At 34.5% G+C, this 20,219-nt stretch overlaps 2 protein-coding genes and 1 pseudogene across 4 annotated transcripts; 1 reads left to right on the top strand and 2 right to left on the bottom strand.

The window, feature by feature from the left end:
- Position 1: 1 nt before the first annotated feature.
- On the bottom strand, positions 2–9,920 carry LOC110730590. Of its 3 annotated transcripts, none has more exons than XR_002513102.1 (12): positions 9,257–9,920; positions 6,814–6,952; positions 6,427–6,494; positions 5,700–5,770; positions 5,373–5,618; positions 3,526–3,689; positions 2,689–2,744; positions 2,550–2,602; positions 1,537–1,705; positions 1,277–1,391; positions 1,072–1,184; positions 2–330 (listed from the first exon to the last, which is right to left on the bottom strand). XR_002513102.1 is itself a non-coding variant. In XM_021910413.1 (12 exons), exons 1-11 carry the CDS (start codon positions 9,456–9,458, stop codon positions 1,083–1,085), a joined length of 1,356 nt encoding a protein of 451 aa, XP_021766105.1. In that variant the 5' UTR covers positions 9,459–9,917; the 3' UTR covers positions 2–330; positions 1,072–1,082. The 3 variants fall into 3 exon arrangements, 2 of the variants coding, with proteins under 2 accessions (XP_021766105.1, XP_021766104.1); XM_021910413.1 differs by having other exon boundaries at positions 1,277–1,374; positions 9,269–9,917; XM_021910412.1 differs by having other exon boundaries at positions 1,277–1,374; positions 9,257–9,916.
- A 1,050-nt stretch (positions 9,921–10,970) lies between these two features.
- On the top strand, positions 10,971–13,115 carry LOC110730476 (14-3-3 protein 9-like). Its single transcript, XM_021910272.1, has 5 exons — positions 10,971–11,254; positions 11,658–11,967; positions 12,170–12,257; positions 12,579–12,688; positions 12,782–13,115. Exons 1-5 carry the CDS (start codon positions 11,182–11,184, stop codon positions 12,936–12,938), a joined length of 738 nt encoding a protein of 245 aa, XP_021765964.1. The 5' UTR covers positions 10,971–11,181; the 3' UTR covers positions 12,939–13,115.
- Positions 13,116–13,518: 403 nt separating this feature from the next.
- LOC110730592 lies at positions 13,519–15,638 on the bottom strand (annotated as a pseudogene).
- Positions 15,639–20,219: the final 4,581 nt, after the last annotated feature.

The following is a 20,219-nucleotide window of genomic DNA, read 5'->3' on the forward strand; positions in this document are numbered from 1 at the left end:
ATTGAGCTAAAATAGTACAGCCTTTACATAAATGTCAACCAGTAATAAACAATTTACATCGAGAGTTCACAATTGCCTAATCAAGGCAATCAAATAATTGTATCACAAGTAGGCATTCCACGACGAAGGAAAATGTGGATAAGAATATATTGGGAGAGGGGAAGACATAACCAAGCATTCTTCCTATATTTCCCAGAGGATTTTACATCAATCGTATAGGTACATTTCAATCTCGATTATATAAGAATCGCTTAACTCCATTCTTCATTTTAGGCTCAAAAGATGTTAAAAAGCTAGCACCGTAGCACACGTGTTACTGCACACTTTGAACTGCAAGAGCAAGAGAGTGCTAGTTACTTGAATAGCTCATGTTCTGTACTAAATTTTTCCTAACAGCCAGCCATTCACAGGCTTATGGAAAGAAATTATCTCATAATAGGTTTGTGATACAAATGGTAGATTTCATCATATGGTTGAATGCAAACAGTGACATAACCACAAAAAATTACAAATGCACATAACAGCCCACTCAAGAAGGAAAATCACATAGATTAGAGCAAGAGTAGCACCAAATTAGCATATGTCCAATACTCGGTTGTGATTAGAGGTGTGATTAGAACCAGAGACAAGATGGAGACAATGTCCATCGAATACCATGAACCTCACCCTGCAACTCTGCAATTTACACAGATGTAGTAGGCCTAGTAGCCAACAAGCTAAATGCAAAGGATGCAAGTCTACATTTATTTTATTTTTAAGATAAGATGAAGGACCCTACTTAACCGGCACCTCTCATAGGTTTAGCCGGCCAGCTCCGCAGGTCATCGCTTGAGAGTAGAGGGGGAGGTAAGGGAATCTCCTACTCCCAAGCATTTTGTAGTTAGTGGGACTCGAAAACTCGTGACCTCAAAGTCACAAGGTGAGTTCTCCACCAACTCCACCAAGCTTTGCTTGGTATGCAAGTCTACATAGACCTACTTCTAATTAGAATCCATACGGGTAAAGTAAGAAATCCCACATTCCCACTATATTGGTCTTGAGTCGGCTTTGAAGGGCACTTAGGGTACTTACAATTCTCGGTATTATAAGTTGGCAGTGAGATATGAAGATTCTTGCTGCTTCAGGCTGTCAGCAACATGTTTTACAACACCAGTACCAGCATTATGAAACCATTCGTTTTTTACCTGAACAAAACAATAGGAAATTGTAACACAGCAGAAATAGGAATTGGTCACCAAACATACATGATCAGAATTGAAGTAATTGATGCTAGTACATGTATATTGTTATGAGCAAAGAAGGGCCACACTGCAGAATGAAAGCTGACATCAACTTTCTTCCATCCCACTCTCTGTAAGCCACGTACCATTTCCTCTGCACAGACAAACAGACTACTCATACATATTAACGTACACAAACAGTTACAACTATGAATGCATAATCCAATAAGAAAATTTTCATCAATGAATACAATTCATTCAATGAAAGATTATTTAATTTACTCCTTTCAAGAAAATATAATTTCCACTGATTTACCTTCCACAAGTTCATGGTATTCAACAGTATTTTGAGTGCTAGGTTCAGTCTGTGCAGCCTCCTTTGCTTTGGCAACTTCTGGAGCAAATTGGGGACCCTCAGACGAAACTGGGGGACAATACTCAACATCTACAACATGCTTGTAACCATCCAAAGATCGCTGAGGAGGCTGGAAAAGGAATAACAGTACACCGAGGTTGAACCAGGGGAAAAGGACAATGTATACAAGCAAGCAGCTAGATGTTAAGTGAAAGACTAACTGGATACGTAAAAGGATTTCCTCAATCTACACATCTCACTGACCAAAATAAGTTGAGCGTATCATCTCTCTTGTAAGTAAACAAATGGAAAGAACCATTAAAAAAATAAAAACGAAAAAGAAAGGTTCCTCCAGAAAAGCTCTTCCCAAATTTCAATTATTTTCTATGAGCAGCTAAAAGCAACTAAAACAGTTAGCTAAATGTTGATTAATTATGGTTTACAATTTTTGACAATAGCAACTACAATATTTTTTTTTACATGTACGACTTCAAAGACTTTAAAGAACCAATAAAATAGGATACCATTTAAGCACAGATGTGACTTGAATAAAGAGGGGTGATAACAAAAATCCCCTGTACTAATTGCATCCCATATTTGAGCATTGGTTGTATATGGTTAAACAATTGGTCAACATCTTATCCAAGGTTCAAACACTATGTCAGGTTCCATTTACATACTTTCCCTGTTCACAAAATCAATAGATATATTGATCTCTGGCAATTACAATCTAATAGACAGAAGCACAGAACATTAAGTCACAGAATTAAATGTTGCAGAGGCGAATAGAGCGACAAAAAGAAAAAAAAAAATCTTCTACCCAAGTTCCTGATACATATACCATAATAGTTGCAAACTTCCAGGCTAAACGCCAAAGTTTAGCAGCTATATAAACAACATCGTAATTTCCAGGTTTGCAAGTCATGACAAGATCACATGCAAGAGTCAAGAAAGAAATAAACACATTAAATTACCTTGGGAAGTTCATCTTCTCTCCTAACTGAAGATGTGCGCCAGCCAACCATATCTAGAAAACGTTAAGGAAATTTTCCTTATCAAAGAAAGAGAGACAGCACAGTTTAATAATTTTATAAAATACTTGTAGTAGGATACGATCAAAAGACACATTTGCATATAGAATGCGACATTTAAATGCACCAAGGGCAGATCTGCAAGATAGATGGAAGGAAGTTAGAAAGATATTGCATAGTTTGACAAAAGGCAAGATCAACAATTTTTTTAAAAAAAATATTTACAAAAAAAAAAAAAAAAAAAAAAAAAATTGCCTTAGTACACAAGAAATATAGAGATCATAATTGGAAATTTCATTGACATATTAATTCCCCCTTGAAAAGGAATAATTTTGATTTCAAGCATTAGAATGTAAAGCAAAACCTGCAAGACAGGGAGGAGGGGGGAATACCATAGAATATTTAAGGACAAATTCATAACCTTGTTCAAGAATTTTTCTAACTCTTATTTTCTCACTTACAAAAATAAAGTAGCTAATAGTCCCCCAATATCAAAAAAAATTAAATCAATATATATAAAACTTCAGAATTTATTAATTTTTTTTTTTTTTTTCACATTAAGCCTTTTTTTTTAAGATTAATCTCAGGTTTTCTCTTTACCCCTCCCCCCATTCTACCATAGCCGTGTGTATAAAAGGAGGAATTGACTCATATTGGAGCAGTTACAATAAATTATTGTCCTCATTATCTTCTCTTTAAATTATTAAACCAAAAATAGTACTTGAATCATATTGTACTTGAATTAAACATGTAAATATAAAGGTGTTAAAGCATCAAATAATAGGACACATTAGTTGCTTTTGTTGTCAAATCTAGTCAATTTCAATGTTTTAATCATGATTTGTCATCTCATGTCCAAATATAAAGTATAGAATAAATCACAATAGTTGCATGGAATTCTTCCAGCATTTTAACTTACATAAATTTACAGTCTTCACAATCTGTTGCCATCTTCAGAAGAAGTGGGGGTCTATTTGGTTTACCATCAGTAAGAAAGAGCTGACTACCAGTTCGACCAACAAAAACTGATGCAAAGGATGGGGCAAGTTTCTCCAAGAAATGAAGTCCCAAAAGGAATGGCAGCTGAAATAAATAATAAGAGAACCACAGAGTTCAATTTCAACGACATATAATAAGTATAACATGATCAGATAGTCAGTTAATAGAACTGTTAGCATCTGCAGCACTTATTATTCACACCACCATTACTTACAGTGCAGGTAAAAAGGGAAACATTAATTAACACCAAAACTCACATGTTAAGAGCAGATTAGAAATCATGAATTTTTGGGGGCATGTTTCCATTCAACGGTATATTATCAGATTGCAAATCAATTATGTCGAATTAACAAAGCCAAGCAAGATAACATACAAAGAGCAGGTGAATGCTTTACACGAAGACCTATACAAGGACTTAGGACCACAACACAATCTTTTACATGGACTTAATTAAAATGTATCCAAGATAACACCTAGAATTCAATATAAATTTCTGAACAAGCAGTGGTTTTGGTACAGGGTATATGAAAACAACTACAGAAATGTACAATATGAAAAAAGAACGGAAATGTACTATATGAAAACAATTCAAATTCACATGTCTATTCATATGTTAATATATTACTGACATATGCTTCCTTGGTTTCAGTTTTCTTCAAAACACTTGCCTTTGGTTATTCCAGCTGTACTTCTCTCTTATTTTTCTTTTTTTTTTTTTAAAACCATCACTCCTGTGTATATACTGGTCATTGCTAACACATAATCTAGAATACTTTTTAAATGCAAAGGTTGTTCACCACATATGCATTTTTACTCTTTTTTTCAGGTTTCTTCCCATCAGCCTTCACGTACCTGATTCATCACATATGCATCTTTAAGTCTCTTGGAGTGATGCTGACCAATAGTTTCTAATAAAGGTATACCATTAAATGTTTTTATTTTTTTCATTTTTCTTCCGTTTGTCTTCACGTTTCTGAGTAATCACATACGCAATTTTAAGACAATATTTAACTCTCTAGCTGGTCGGTAATCTTGAAGAAAGGTGCATTTGGATTATCTGAGAAGGCCTTTACAGCTTAAGACAGTATATAAGTCTACTTCTGATTGGTAATCTCTAGGAGAGGTGTAGTTTTGGCTGTCTGAGAGGGCCTCTACAGACCTCTTCTAGACTAAAAGAGTCATATGTCAGATGAATGGTCCATAAGGCAAATTTATTATGAAATTTATCATACTAGCCACACTGATCCCTAAAGAGCTCAAAAGTCATTAACAACAACAACAACAACAATAATAATAAAGATAATTTCGTATTAAATAAAGCTTATAAAAATTAATCTCACACACACACATCATGTATCCTCTGCCTCCTATTCATGGAAAAGAACCAAAGCAATCAGTGTCTTCCAATAAAGTATGGAAAACATCTCTGCCATTGCAGATATGAGATTTGTGCTTTGCTCCCTCACCCCCTTACAATAAAAAACGACAAGCAATTTATAACAATATGATAGTGTATCAAAGACTCTTTTATGCAATTAACATTTGTTTTCCAATTCAATATCTATGACAACTGACCAAGGCAAGCAATGTCCCTATAGCATAAGCAACTTGCTTAATGACATGCTTGCCACATTCAGCCTTCACATGAAATCGAATCTATCCAGTAAAACGAACTATAGCATAAGCTGTTAAAGAACTATCGAAAACATGAACATATGGTACAAAACAGAGTCACAAAAATTGCTAGCTTTCAAGGGGAGGACTGACCTGATTCCTCCCTCTTACTCCAAGATGTGGACTAGCTAGTGTAATAAAATTGATAGGTTCCAGTCCAGCAACCAAACCATGCTTTGTTGAGCGGCCTGCTATTGAAGCATCATTTAGATCTCCATCACCCAAGTTATTTGGTGTGTAAAGGACAGCAACAGCATATCGAGCAAACAAGCCACCAAGAGAATGGGCTAAAAAGGAAATTTTCTTTAGACTCTCTGTCCTGTGTACAATTTGTCTGACCTGTTAAGCATAATGAACTAGTTTCAAGGAAAATATTTATGTAAAGCTACAAACATAGCAAGAGATGTATTCAAAGCTCACCTCCTCAGCCAAACGTTTCCCAGCCCCGTCAATACCGCCAAAGGTTTTAGTGAAGGTATTTGATGAACTTGCTGAAAATATTAGAAAGAGAAAGCACTTTAAGCATCCAAACTAAGAATAATGAATAATAATAAATGGGCTCCAGAAAAACAAACTGTTTGACCACAGCACCTATAAAAATTATCAGGGATTTATTTAAATGAAAATTTAAATATCAAAGATTGCTCCATAAAATAGCGCAAAATAAAATCAGAGAACAAGTTGGACAAAGGATGATAACACTGAAGCGACTAGGGTATTACAGAAGCACAAAGCATGTTTTTTTTTTTTTTTACAGCAAACAACTACTTAATATTCTTTGACAAAACTGAAGTGGCACATCACATTCTAATTAAAGTAATTCTCTTCATATTTGCATCCTAGCAGATCCTTCTAGTACTTTAAAACATATTACTTCGTAAATCCCAACATAGAAATTATATAAACATAAGGTCAAGCAGTGCAGGAGGGTAAATCAAACATAAGAATTCTGCTATACCTAATTAAAGTTGTACCTGCAATACACCTAGCAAAGATGCAATTTTAGCAATCATCCCAAAACTAGAGGGTAAAGATTTAAGAGGCTCTTCACAGTTCACAATAAAGTAGATTGCAACCCAAAAAAAAAAAAAAAAAAAAAAAAAATTATAAAGTGGCATACAAGGTAAGAGAAGTAGATAAAACACACCATAAATCAAGAAATTTCTTCCCAATCGCTTCTTCAATTCCGCTTCAAAATATGTCCAATCACTTGGGCTGTTCTAAGAACAAAAGTAAAATGTCATCCTAAGGGGTTGGTAGCTAAAATTTTGGCATGAATCATATACAAACACAAATTCCCACAATAATAACAAATTTGTAGTTCTAAGAAACTTAATTAAGGAACAGATTAACATTCTTGATTGCTAAGCCGCACCACAAGGATAAAAGTAAAACTATTTATCTAAGCATGAACTTCTTGATCATTGAGACAGTAGAATTAGAGTCACATACTGAGAAAAAAATTGAGCAGAAAAAGTCAAGACCGCAAAGTTTAAACCTCCTAAAATATTTAAAAGAATCCAATAACATATACCTAGCCATGATGCCATGGACAAGTACAAGAAGATGATCAGGCCCGAGTTCTCCATTGACTGTTGAAGACGGTTTATTTACAGCTGTAGTACTCATTGCATGAGACTCAAACCTTTGATTTTGCCAGCAATCATTCACCCCTGAAAACAGAATCTTGATCAATAAGCCAAAGCTTTGAAAGACCAAGGAGATAAAGAGGATAAGGTGTATTACAGATTTACAGTTAATTTCTACTTCATTATTTTCTAAGATAAGCAATTCCAGCATTTAGATACAGATAAAAACATGCAAAATCGATCCTTCAAGAAATTTCAATATTGTAATAGTTGTCATCAAGACAATGCACTTAAAAATTAATGCTCTTCATATCTCCTTATAGCAAAAATAAATGATAGCATCATCAACGAAAATACTGTGTTGATTTGATTTAACAGTAATTTCTGAGCTTCCATTACAGATTTACAGTCATCAGTATTATCATCAATATCTGCTACTCTCTCTTAATTGGAGTGCACATCATTACAAAAAATAGTGAAACCAATATCAACATCCCAAGTTTAAAAATATAAAGACTAGAGAGCTAAAGAATCCGAAGAAGATCAAGCATAACAAGGATCTAACTGGATCAAAATATGCTTTATCTTCCCCTTTTTACTCAGTGGAAATGCATCACTCCTGCAAAAATCTTTCATAGCAAGATAGTAATACATAAAACATATGACGCTTCTCCCTCATACATGAGATAAAATCCACTACAAAAAAGTAATCCGATACTTAACAAAGGCTAGATTTCTAATTTGGTATAGAGAGAATCACAAAAGGAAAATGATGTTAGTGGAGTTCAACCCTAGGTCTTGAGAACCACACCCCCATACTTTAACCAACAAAGCTAGTTGGCATCCATTAGTTAAGGGTTAGATGCATACTGCACAATTCACACTCCACTACCACAAGGGCAGAATTGTACAATCAACAGTTTCTTCATAAAAATCTCTTGAAAATACCACCTTTGGCAGCAGCCTTCCCCCTTTGCCTCTCATTCTGCCAACATAAAAAGTCACATCTTAAGCACCAAAGAGACAACCCAAACTCTGCTTCTCCAAGCAACTGCAACCCAGAAAAGTTTCCAATTTCTCAAGTTACTACTATAGACAACATCCATTAGACTAAATTAAGAAGAAAAAAACAAAGGGTTCGACACATAATGTCTTGGAGGGAACACAATTTGTACAAAACAAACAATGAGGAAATAGGCAACTGAGAACATTTGAACCAACTATACATGATAAGAATGAATTACTTGATCTACTAATGAACAAACCTATACCGGGCCTCAGCCCCCTTGTTAAAACAACTTCTTTCTAAGCATAAAGGACCGGCAAAGAAAGACAAGGAGATCACTCTCTAGCTATGGAGATCACTCTCTAGCAATCTCTTACACAACAAATTCTAAGAAACCAGAGACATTAAACAGTGTCTTCATATTCAAATAAGAACCTATTATATGTCATTCCATAACACTCATCATCTTCTTTGTACAGTTCATGTATAAAAATAAAATCTTCTCCTTCAGTGGAACAAAAGAGAAAGTATCACACACAAAGCTACAAACCTTAAACCCACATGCCATTATTACAATAGAATATGCATGATACTAACTTCTTCAGTAATTCCATATATTATATATACGAACATATCCCACTGATTTCTCCACATATATTTATTAACTAGTTAACTTCATACTGCAAACTGCCAACCATCAAATTATGCTCTCTAAATTCCACTTTTTTAATCCACCCTTAACCTTTCTAAATACACAAACATAAAATAACATACCATTTAAAAGACAACTAACACAATACCTACCCCATGTTCTTTTAATACTCCTCTCATATTCTATCTATACTAATAACCTCGTGCTTTCCTCAATCACCGGCAAAAGCTTCGAAAAGCAGGAGCACTAGCAGCTGCCCTCACAGAATAAGAGATAAATGAAGATCAACCAGCTTTGAGAATATGACCAATAATTCTTAGCATCTCTATACCCAAAATTCTAATCCAACAAGTTGTCACAAATACTTCAATCAAAAGTCTCTCACCATAAACTCCAACAATGGCAATCATAATTCATAAGTTTCTACAATTCAAGCAACTGTAATTCCTATTTCTCAAAAATGAACTGAAACCCGAAATTTAATTCCCCTCCTCAATTCCATCAAAATTTGTTCAATCAACACCCCCCCCCCCTTTTCATTTTTCTACCTACAGTTTACAATTCCAACATTTGCCCAAAACCCAGAAACCAACCTACCAATAGAATAACACATAAAATAATCACTCAATTGCAAACTCAAATTCAATAATATAAGCAACAAAACAAAAAATCCCAAATAAAATATTCAATAAAAATAACAATATATTACAAAAATAAATTAAAAAATTACCAGAGAAATTACATGAACTATTCGACGAACAAAAATGCGAAGAAGACGACGATGACGAAGACGACAACGATGAAGATGATGAAGAAGGAAGAGAACCACCACCAAGTTTAAGAGAGAAAACAGGAGAACTAACACAATTGTTGCGCGCGTATAATAAACTCACCGACGCAGCAGCAGCTGATGCTGAAGGTGATGCTGCCATGTATATAATCTGTCTTCAAAAATCAATCTTTAATTTTAATTTTTGTTGGGTATCCAAGAATAGATAATAATCGAATATTCTAATAGAAATTAATTCATTTTTAATCATAAAAAAATGGGATTTCGTTGAAAATACGAAATGCCCATACTTTATGGAAATGGGTTATGAAATGGAAAGATTAAAAAATGGGTGGGTTTAATTTGCAGCCATAATGTTGGATAATTCTGGGTTTTTCTCTCTCTTGAAAGAAGCGGATTTGGTGGGGTAAGTGCAAAGGAAGAGGAGTTGAGTTTTTTGGTGTTAATGGAGATATAGTAGTGGATAGATTTAGGGCGTTGAAGTTGGATTTTTTAGCAGGATAATTTGTGGATCGTTGGGTCGTTGACTCGTTGATGGCATTTCATTCGCAGGTTGACCGTGTACAATTAATTAACATTACGTTTTTTTTTTTTAGCCAAGGAGAAAGACTCTATTAACTACCCTCTCAAAAAAAAAAAAAAGACTTTATTAATTACTAGATCGGAATCTCTCACAGATAACTTGTTTCGAATTAGCGAGTTAGGTCCTTTGAGAACGAGGGAAAGGTATGTGAATTCACCCCTTAAAGTGTTTCAAGTGGATATATGTTACGTATGGTTAAGAAAATCAGTGAAAGTATTTAGAAAAACATGTTTTTTTTCGATTAAGAGGACTCATCTAAGCCCATACTTGTTCAATGGATTGCTAGGATAAAGGTGTATTTAAGATGCAATTAACTAAATGTAAAATACTTTGGCTAAGTTGGTTTCATTCATGCTCAGAGCCCATTCAATGATTGGTTCCGAAATCAAAACCATTTATAATCTTTTCTTTTTATTCTTTGTTGTAGTACTCTAAAATGAGGTTAATTTATGAATAAGCTTTTAGAGATCAAGATATGGTCTAGTTTATATTTTAGATCCTAAATCCGTCTTACCATATATAATACTGAAAAGAGGCAACAAATAGGTGGTAATGGATATCCGGCCTTTAAGTAATGATAATAGTTTTGATAATAAAAACGGTTAATTAATTTCACTTGCAACTCTTAAAAACATTGTATCAAACATGCTCTAATTAAAATTTACCTAAAATAAACACATATCAACTAAACAGAAATTTTCCAAAAAGTACTATGAGAATACATACATACGTCAATTAAGTTCAAATGAAAAACTGAAATCGTATATTACATTGAACTATTGAAGGGGGAAATCCAAGTTTATCTCTGAAATAAACATGAAAATATATCTTTTCTCACAGTTTATTGTTTTTCTTTTATTTTCTAAATAATAAAAGTGAAATAGAATAGTGGCATAGAAATAAATGTATAAAGTTGTAAGAGTAGATTAACTTAGAACGTTAATCTTAGATTTTAACCTGGGCTTTAGCATGTTTCCTAAAATAAAAATAATACTTGTAGATATTTAGGATTAATTTAAAAACTACATGACCTAGTCAACAAGACTACGTATCCTACAAGTAATACAATCTCTAACTTATCTAGACGTAGACTACTTTCCTAAGATAAGTAAATAATCAAGATTATTTTTGTACGAAAAAATAGCTATATATATATTAGAATTACCGTGCCCTTTCTTTCACTTTTCAATTCTTCCTCATACACTACCTCAAAATATTCAACCCCTCGCTAAACCTTCACGAGTAGCTAATTCTCTTGAGTCTTGATCTCTCCGATCCTCTCATGGCTTCTTCGAGCGAACGTTACAACATCATCTACCTCGCTAAGCTAGCCGCCCAAGCCGAACGCTATGATGGTATGCTCTTCCTCATCACTTTCAATTCTTTCACGTAGGAGTTTCAACTCCCAAAAGCTCCAATTTTAGTTTGGATTTGAGTTCCTTCTGATTTACTTCTACGTTCTTTGCAAAAACACAAAGTTCTACCCATGTTACATTATCTTTGACTATTTTTTTTTGATTTCAAAGTGTATGTTAAGATAATAATATTATTAATTTATTAAGTGTAATCTTGTTAATACATCTCAATTAAAACTTTATATCACTTTTACGTACTAAATTAAAAATATTATCGTTGTTTTAAGATATTTAATTATTTATGATATAATACTCTACCACGTGTACAGTAAGTTATGCGTTACGTTGTCAAGCATGAAACTATTAAGATATAACTATTGATTTCATATATTAAATTTTGCAGATATGATCGATGCAATGAAGAAATTGGTGAAGTTTAACATTGATTTAACTGCTGAAGAGCGTAATCTCCTTTCAACAGCGTACAAGAAAGTTACCGAGCCAAAGAGAGAATCATGGAAACTTCTCTCAACAACTGAACAGAAGGAAGATACAATATACAAAAATGAGACGTACATGAAGTGTATTCAAGATTATCGTAATATAGTCGAGTCGGACCTTGCTAACATTTGCTACGACGTTATAACTCTAATTGATGATCATCTCCTTCCTTTTGCGTCTAGCACTGAATCCTCCGTCTTCTACTTAAAGATGCGAGTATAAATTTTTTTAAAAAGTATTTTGTATATTGCTTCGTATTAAACTTAATTAAGTATTTTTAGCAATTGATTGATCTTAAATTTTTTTTTTTTTTTTAAGATTATCATCCGTATTAGTGTTCTTTAATATCTTTGATCATTATTTCTTTAAGTTAAGAATTGGTTTGTTTAATTAACGGAGAGCTATGTGATGCAGGAAAGCAGATCATTACCGATATATGGCCGAAATCAAAACTGGTGATGCAAAATCATTAGTGGCGGAAGAGTCTTTAAAAACATATAAGGTAAATAAATGCTCGATTCTATTTCTATTACTCCATTTTTTGTTCTTGCAATTTTTTGTGTATACTTAGTTAAATTCATGAATTTTAATTTGCTATATTTCTAAGTGCCGTTTTAATTTATCTTCCTTTCATATAAATTCTCACCTATATATTTAGAATTATCTTTCTTCGTATATAGAATACGAATATTACTAATGTTGCATTTTTGTTAGAAAATGACTAGACTACTTATACGTGTGGTTTTCTAATTATGTGATTAGCCGAATTGAAGTTAAAAGTGTTTGTCATTAACTTTGTAGTTAATATTATTTTGTATATCAGGAAGCAATGGCCGTAGCAATGGTTCAATTTTCACCTATACATCCAACACGCTTAGGCTTGGCATTAAATTTTGCCGTTTTCTACTACGAGGTTTCAAATTCTTATCAAAGGTACTTACATAATAAATTTATAATTTTACAATTTCACTATGATCATGTTTGTTATAATTTCATTGTAACTTGTGCGTATTTTTTATATTTTAGGGCATATCAGTTGGCGAAGGAAGCTTTTGAAGAGGCTATGTTAGCGTTGGATGATTTAGGCGGCAAGGATTCCTCGAAAGACAGCAAGGTTATCCTGAATCTTTTGAGGGATAACCTTACACTATGGAAGGCGGAGAATGATGAAAGGAACCTTTGAAACATTCACTTCGTATTACAGTAGCTTGAGAAAAATGCATGAAAGGAACATGACAAACATTCAATTTATATTACAATAGCTTGAGAATAGTAGATGAAAGGAACATTAAAACATTCAATTTGTATTACAATATATAGCTTAGTTTGAGAAAGAATATTGAGAATACTATCTTAAACATCTCTGATTTTATAATATGTATTTACTAGTTGAACTTAACTTTACACATGTATATATTTTAATAGTGCTTTGTTTAGAAAATAAAATAAAATTGAGTAGGAATTTGAGTCGAATTTAGGAAAATCATGATCAAAGTTGGATTACAAGCCTAATTATAAATTAAGCACAAGACAAATATTGCAGCATCCGATTCGAATCCTGCCCGTTTCTTCACTCACCAAGTCACCTCCTTTCCATCAAAGTAATCCAACTAACTTTTTTATTCTATCATTAATGCAAGGCTAACTAATATAGAAACAAGTAGTTCAAAAGAATTCACAAACCAAAGCCAAAGTTTTTTAAAGTTTCAATTTTATACTGTAGTTCTCATCTTAGTCATAACAGAGCTAGAAAGAACTACATGTGCAACTTAAAAATGATCATTTACCATTATAAGTTAAACATAAAGTCATTATGCATATGATTTTAGACAGGATAAGAGGCATCAAACCTTAGGAGTTGTGACAATGCTCAACACAACAACTTTTGACTGCACCATCAGGGCCTGATGGACGACATAGCAAAATCGATGAGGTACGACCATAATTTGTTTGTCAAAAATGCATATCAGATAGACTAATAGATACAACACTTTGAAAAACACTCTAATATCCAAAGTCCAAAATCTTTGCATACTTTTTAACTGAAAAATTCAGCTGATAAACTTCTGTAGCAGGTCCTTGTTTGAGTCGCTGAAGTTATCAGAAGACAAGAGGCCAACAAAAAATGAGAAAGTGTCTGCATCAGCTTCAAACCCTTTTCCAACCATAAGATCACAATAGTAGAATGCATTTGATAATTCATTATTGAGTATATAACCTCTGATTATCGTATTATAGGTTTGATCATTAGGGGGGCAACCATTTTCCTCCATTATCCTCAACACTTGAGCAGCTTCACTCATGAGCCCTTTCTTGCAGAAGCCTTTAACCAGTATACTGTATGTTTTCACATTAGGTTGCAGACCTTTTGTTACAAGATCTGAAAAGAACTTTGCTGCATCTTCAAGTTGTCCAGCCTCACACAAGTTGTCTATTAGGATACTATAGATGACAATATCTGGCTTGACACCATTGTCCTCCATATCTTCAAGTAACATCACTGCCTCGTCAAGCCGAGCACTTTTGCAAAGGCTATCAAGCAAGGAGGCATAGGTGACAACATCTGGTGTAATTTCCGCAGCCAACATTTCCTTGAACAACTTATGTGCAATTGGGATTCTATTGGCTTTGCACAGTTCATCCATAAGAGTGTTGTGGGATATAACATTAGGGGTTATTCCTTTCTGAAACATCTCATGGAATATGGTTAGGCTTTGTCAATGTTTTTAGCCTCGCAATATCCATTAATCATAGTATTGGAACTTAAAAGATCAGGCTCACAACCATTATTAGCCATGAGATCAAGCAGGTCCTCTGCATCTTCCATCTGACCACGTAAACAATAACCATCAATTGCACTATAACTAAGGATATTTGGAGCCACACCGCACTCAATCATATGGTGTAGAATGGACTGTGCTTGATCAACACACCCATCTTTACAAAACATGTCAACCAGCATGCTGTAGGTCTGAACATTCGGTGCTATGTTGCTCTCTAACATCTCAGCCAACACACGCTGAGCCTCATCTCCACAGCCGGAATTGTAGAGGCCTCGAACCAAGGAAGTGTAAGTGACAACATTGGGGTTTAATGCTCTCAGTTTTCATGGACGAGAACAGGTCTAGGGCCTCTTGTAACAACCTGTCCGTACAAAGACTGTCGATAATTGTGCTGTATACAACAATGTTAGGCTTAAAACGACATTCAGATTGCATTTTCTTTAGAAAAGCGAGAGCAGACACATTGTTGCCTATTCAGATTGCATTTTCTGGTAACAACGGAAGGTTGGAAACCAAGCTTGACAACTTTATTTAACAAATCAGCAGCTTGGGGCAGCTTATCAGAGTGGATATAACCATTAATCAAGGTGTTAAAAATGACAGAATTAAGGGGATAACCAAGCTTAAGTCTTTTACCCAAAAGAGAAAACCCGAAACCGATACGATCTAAATGACAGTAGCAATTAGCAAGAATACCAATAGAATGCATATCGAATTTAATACCATACAATTCAACTATTCAAGCTGCCTGAAGAGAGAGATAATGGTGGAATGAGGTTGAAGTTGTTTCAATTTGGCAATAGCAGTAAATAACTGATTGAAATAGATAACAGAAGGAAGAGGGCGCAAATTAATCATTTGATTATATAGAAAAATGGGGGATTTGAGATCGGAAAACCCTAATTTGGATTGTTCTGTAACTGAACTTAGAAACAATTGACGATCTTGGAAAGAAGAGAAAGTTCGAAAAGAAGGGGAAAGAGAATTACCGCCATTAAAGAAGAAAGCAGAAGCTTTAAAAGAAATCATCATCCTTGAGTTTCTCCCAACGTTCAATCTCCTTCTGCACTTGTTGCTTTGACAGCGTCTGGTACCCGTACCGTTAGTATTTAGGAAAGCGTTTTCCCTTTTCAGCGAAGTACGTGTAAGTAGGGGTGAGCATGAGACAGGTACCCGTACCGTTAGTATTAACGGTTCAAGTAATCGATAACCAATATCATTAAAAGTGCTATCCATAAACCAAACCGATAAGTTCGGGAACCCGAATTTTGAATACCCAGATTTTCTGATCGGTTATCGAGTATCCAATAGGATATCCAATAATGATAATTAAACTTAGTAATGGAGTCATTATGATATCATTTAATACTAATTAACAAAAATACCACATGATCTTGACCAAATTATTAATAATATTACTAATAATTGATATTATAAAGTGATTATGAAGTGAAGTAAAGAGTTTAGATTTTGGAAAAATAAATTTAAGTAGGAAAAAAAACAAAAAAACTGCTTATCGGATTAGATTGGGTAACCGTTAATTTTAAAATGATACTCAATAACCATACCCGATAACAAATTATCGAAACTGATACCCGAACCGTTATAGTTATCAGATCGGGTATCCTAATTTTCGGAACGTTACGGATTGGATTTCGGGTTTTCGATTTTTCGGGTTGTTTGGCTCAGCCCTACGTGTAAGTGCATTCTTACCATATCTACAAAAAATAAGTTTATCTCTAAAATAGACAAAAATTTGTTTATCGCATCTCATTTTCGTACGGTAATAAAATGAACATAATGTGCACAATTTATGTCTTCTAGATTCAAAATTTATATTACTTCGTATAATATATTGGGTAAGTTAAAAGACTTATCCTACTCCCCCCGTGTTTTAGTAAATGTTACACTTTGACCAAATACACATGATGAGACATGACTTTTACCATTAATTTATCTAATTGGAAAAAGCTACCATTAAATTTTGCAGATATGATCAATGCAATGAAGAAATTGGTGAAGTAGCAATTTGTTAGAAATATGATTAGACTACTTATATGTGTGGTTTTCTAATTATGTAATTAGCCTTGAAGTCAGAAGTGTTTGTCATTAACTTTGTGGTTAATATTATTTTGTATATCATTCAATTTTCTTTATCATATTACAAGTGAATAATTGCAATTAAATTTTGTTGTCGGAAGCAATGGCCATAGCAGTGATTCAATTTTCGCCTATTCATCCGACACCTTTAGGCTTGGCATTAAATTTTTCCGTTTCTACTATGAGGTGTCAAATTCTTATCAAAGGTACTTGTATAGTACATTTTTAGGCTTACAAATCATGTTTGTTATAATTGCGTTGTTACTTACTTATACGTTTTTTTTTTTTTGTATCTTTAGGGCATATCACACAGCGAAGGAAGCTTTTGATGAGGCTATGTTAGAGTTAGGTATATATAATAGACCTAGGGTATAGGTTCACCAATAAATAATATTTTAGGGTAAAACATAACAATCAATCATCAATGCATAAATTAATCAGATTATAAAGGGCTTTCGCTACGTATTATAATCACAAAATTAATCTACCGGTATTAAATCGCATCTCTCGAATCTTGACTTAACCATTTATAGATTAACATGCTATTGAAACTAAGCCTAAACATCAATTCTCATCTCTCGAATCTCGAATCAATATTGCATAACTCATACAATTAAATCTGGTCAAATCTAATTGCATAGCATTAAATCAATCAATAGGAAATCAATCAATCATTAACAATTAACAATAATAATTTACCCCTTCATATTATTCATGGATCCCCACAAACCCTAGAAATAAATCTACTCACTCATAATCAAATCTAAGCTAAACAAAATAATTAAACAAAACATAATTAACCAAAGCAATTAAATTACTAAAAATAAAAAGGAAAGTAATCGTTACCAAATTAAATGGAAAGGATGAATTGCATAAATCAAAGAATGTAGAGTGAACAAGAGTATCAAGAACAAAGCTTAAGTAAAAATCTGGAAATTAATCTAATGAAAAACGTAATCATCGGTCTAAAAAACGTGCTACTACCATTTTAGCAACCGAAGGTATTTATACTAAGCTCCTAAAACTAATTAAAGAAAAAGCTAAAACAAATAAAAATTCCTAAAGAAAACACGCGCCCGGTCAGGCGCGCCTTTTTTCTCTCTAATGCTTCGCTCGCGCCCGGTCGGGAGCACGTCCGGGCGAAGCTCGCCCTTTACTATCTCCCTCGCCCAGTCGGGCGCGCCTTTGGGCGAAGCCCTGCCCGATCGGGTGAGTGCTCGGGCAAGGACTCTTCTTCAAATTCTTTGGGCTTGCACTTCTTGGCCCAATATACATTCCTTAACGGATCCAATGCCCGAGCTCCTCTTCTCTTCACCGAGCCCTTAATCACCGGATTGACTTATCAAATACGGTCCTGGGCTTCGGAATACAATCATAGGAATGCGTTCCCGCTCCAATGCTCGCGGTGGCTAAACTAAGTACGGGGAAATACTCCAATTCTGCAATTTTCTGTAAAATAATGCCACAACTACGAAAACACTAGAAAACACATATTAGTAATAAAAGTGGCTCTAAAAAGCCAAAAATACTCCTAACTATGACCACGGGACGGGGATAAAATACTACATAAAATGAACACAGCACCCTAATCTCTTATAGGGCCTAGTCAAATTACATATCCCACAAGGTTGAAAACCTCTATGCACTCTTGAGAGAAAAAGCTGTGGGTTTAAGTGCATCCTTGTTCCTTATTTAAACAGGAGGGCATCATTGAGAGTTGACGTACCTCGAATGCCTAGACCTCCCATACTCTTGAGGAGTTCAATTGTCGCTCTACTCACCCAGTGCATACCCTTATTCCCATTGTTGGACCAATAAAACCTTATGATAAGGGAGTTAATTTTTTTTGCAATGCTTTGCGGAAGTTTCAGACATTTCATGACATGAGCCGAAATACTTACTAATACTGTGTTGATTAGAATTAGTTTTGTTGCTTAGGATATACGCAGGGAGGCCCAAGAGATAACCTTTTATGACACCTTGTCAACCAGGAATTGTAACGAAGAGCTTTTCTTCCCTTGAATATCAATTGGTGCTCCTAGATGAATCCCCATATTGTCAGTCTCAGCCATGGCCAGAATCCTTTTTAGAGATAACCGTGTACTAGTGTCGACTCCTGGCGAGAATTTCACAAAGGACTTCTAGAGATTCAGTTGTTGGCCATAAGCTTTATTAAACCTGTGAAGAATGTCTCCGATGCATAAACATGATTCCTCAGTTGCTCTAAAGAAAAGCATGGCACCATCTGCGAAGAATAAGTGTGAAATCGAAAGAGATCTTCTTGACACTTTTAAACCTTTGAATTGATTTATATCCTCTGCCAGGGTCATCATTCTGGAGAGGATATCCATACTGAAGATACACAGATACGGGGATAAAGGATCCCCTTGGCGAAGACCACAGTTAGGAAAGAAGTGATATGTGGTTTTCCTGTTAATGACCGCCTTGAAACTCACCGTTGAGATACATTGTGAAATCATTCTGATCCAGTGATTCGAAAACCCATAAGCCTACATTACTTTAAGGATAAAGAGCTAGTCTACTCTGTCATATGCTTTTGACATATCAATCTTAACTGCAATGTAGTTCGAACCTTTTCTTGAGTTAATAAGATGCATAAGTTCATGGCTTAGAAGAACATTTTCTTCCATATATCTCCCTAGAATAAAAGCATGTTGATAACCAATGATAAGTTTTGGGAGGATTACCTTAATCCTATTGATGAGGCATTTCGATATGCACTTATACACTGTGTTGCATAAATGATTAGCCATTTCTAGAACCTTGACCTTTGGTATTAACACCAGAAGGGATTGATTCCGCTCCTTTAGCATGTTTCCTGTTTTTAAAAATTGGTGGACACTGTCTATCACCAATTGCCCTACATCTTTCCAGTAGATATGGAAAAAGTCGGCAATAAACCCATCTGGCACTGGCGATTTTGACCTGTGCATATTAAACATCGCATTTTTTATTTCTTGATCTGTGAAGGGCTTGTCAAGCCAATTCCGATCTTCTGTTGAGAGGGAAGGAATCTCCATTTGCCTTAATAATAGATCGACCTCTTCCCCATGGCTGTCTTGAATGACTGGATTATAGATGCATTTGATTGAAGACAGGATCACATCCTCCACCTCTTGTTGACCTTCCACCCAGGTATCATTCTCATTCCGTAAGGTCAAAATCTCGTTGTTCAACTGCCTTTGCTTCACCTTCCTATACATCAAAGGAGTAGGGAAGCTAAGTCACCAAACCTAACCCAATTGGATTTCATTATTTGTTTCCAGAAATCGAAACTGAGTTAATTTTTTGAAATTAGGCGGTTTATATGTAGAATATAACTGTCGCCTTCTTGAACCGAACTAACGTTCATCCCCGTACTATACAAATCTTTTGTCAATTTCCTCCAATTAATCCCTCAAATTTTCTTATTTTCCAAACACCAATACTGAAGATTTGTTCTTACTGTATTTAATTTCTTAGCAAGCTGAAACATGTACGATCCACAAACCTTATCCTACCAAGTGCTTTCCACAATTTCTTTAATTTTCGAAAAATTGAGGCATCAACTTTCAATTTGG

The sequence above is a fragment of the Chenopodium quinoa genome, unplaced genomic scaffold (genome assembly GCF_001683475.1).
Source record: "Chenopodium quinoa cultivar QQ74 unplaced genomic scaffold, ASM168347v1, whole genome shotgun sequence".
Lineage (NCBI taxonomy): Eukaryota > Viridiplantae > Streptophyta > Magnoliopsida > Caryophyllales > Amaranthaceae > Chenopodium > Chenopodium quinoa.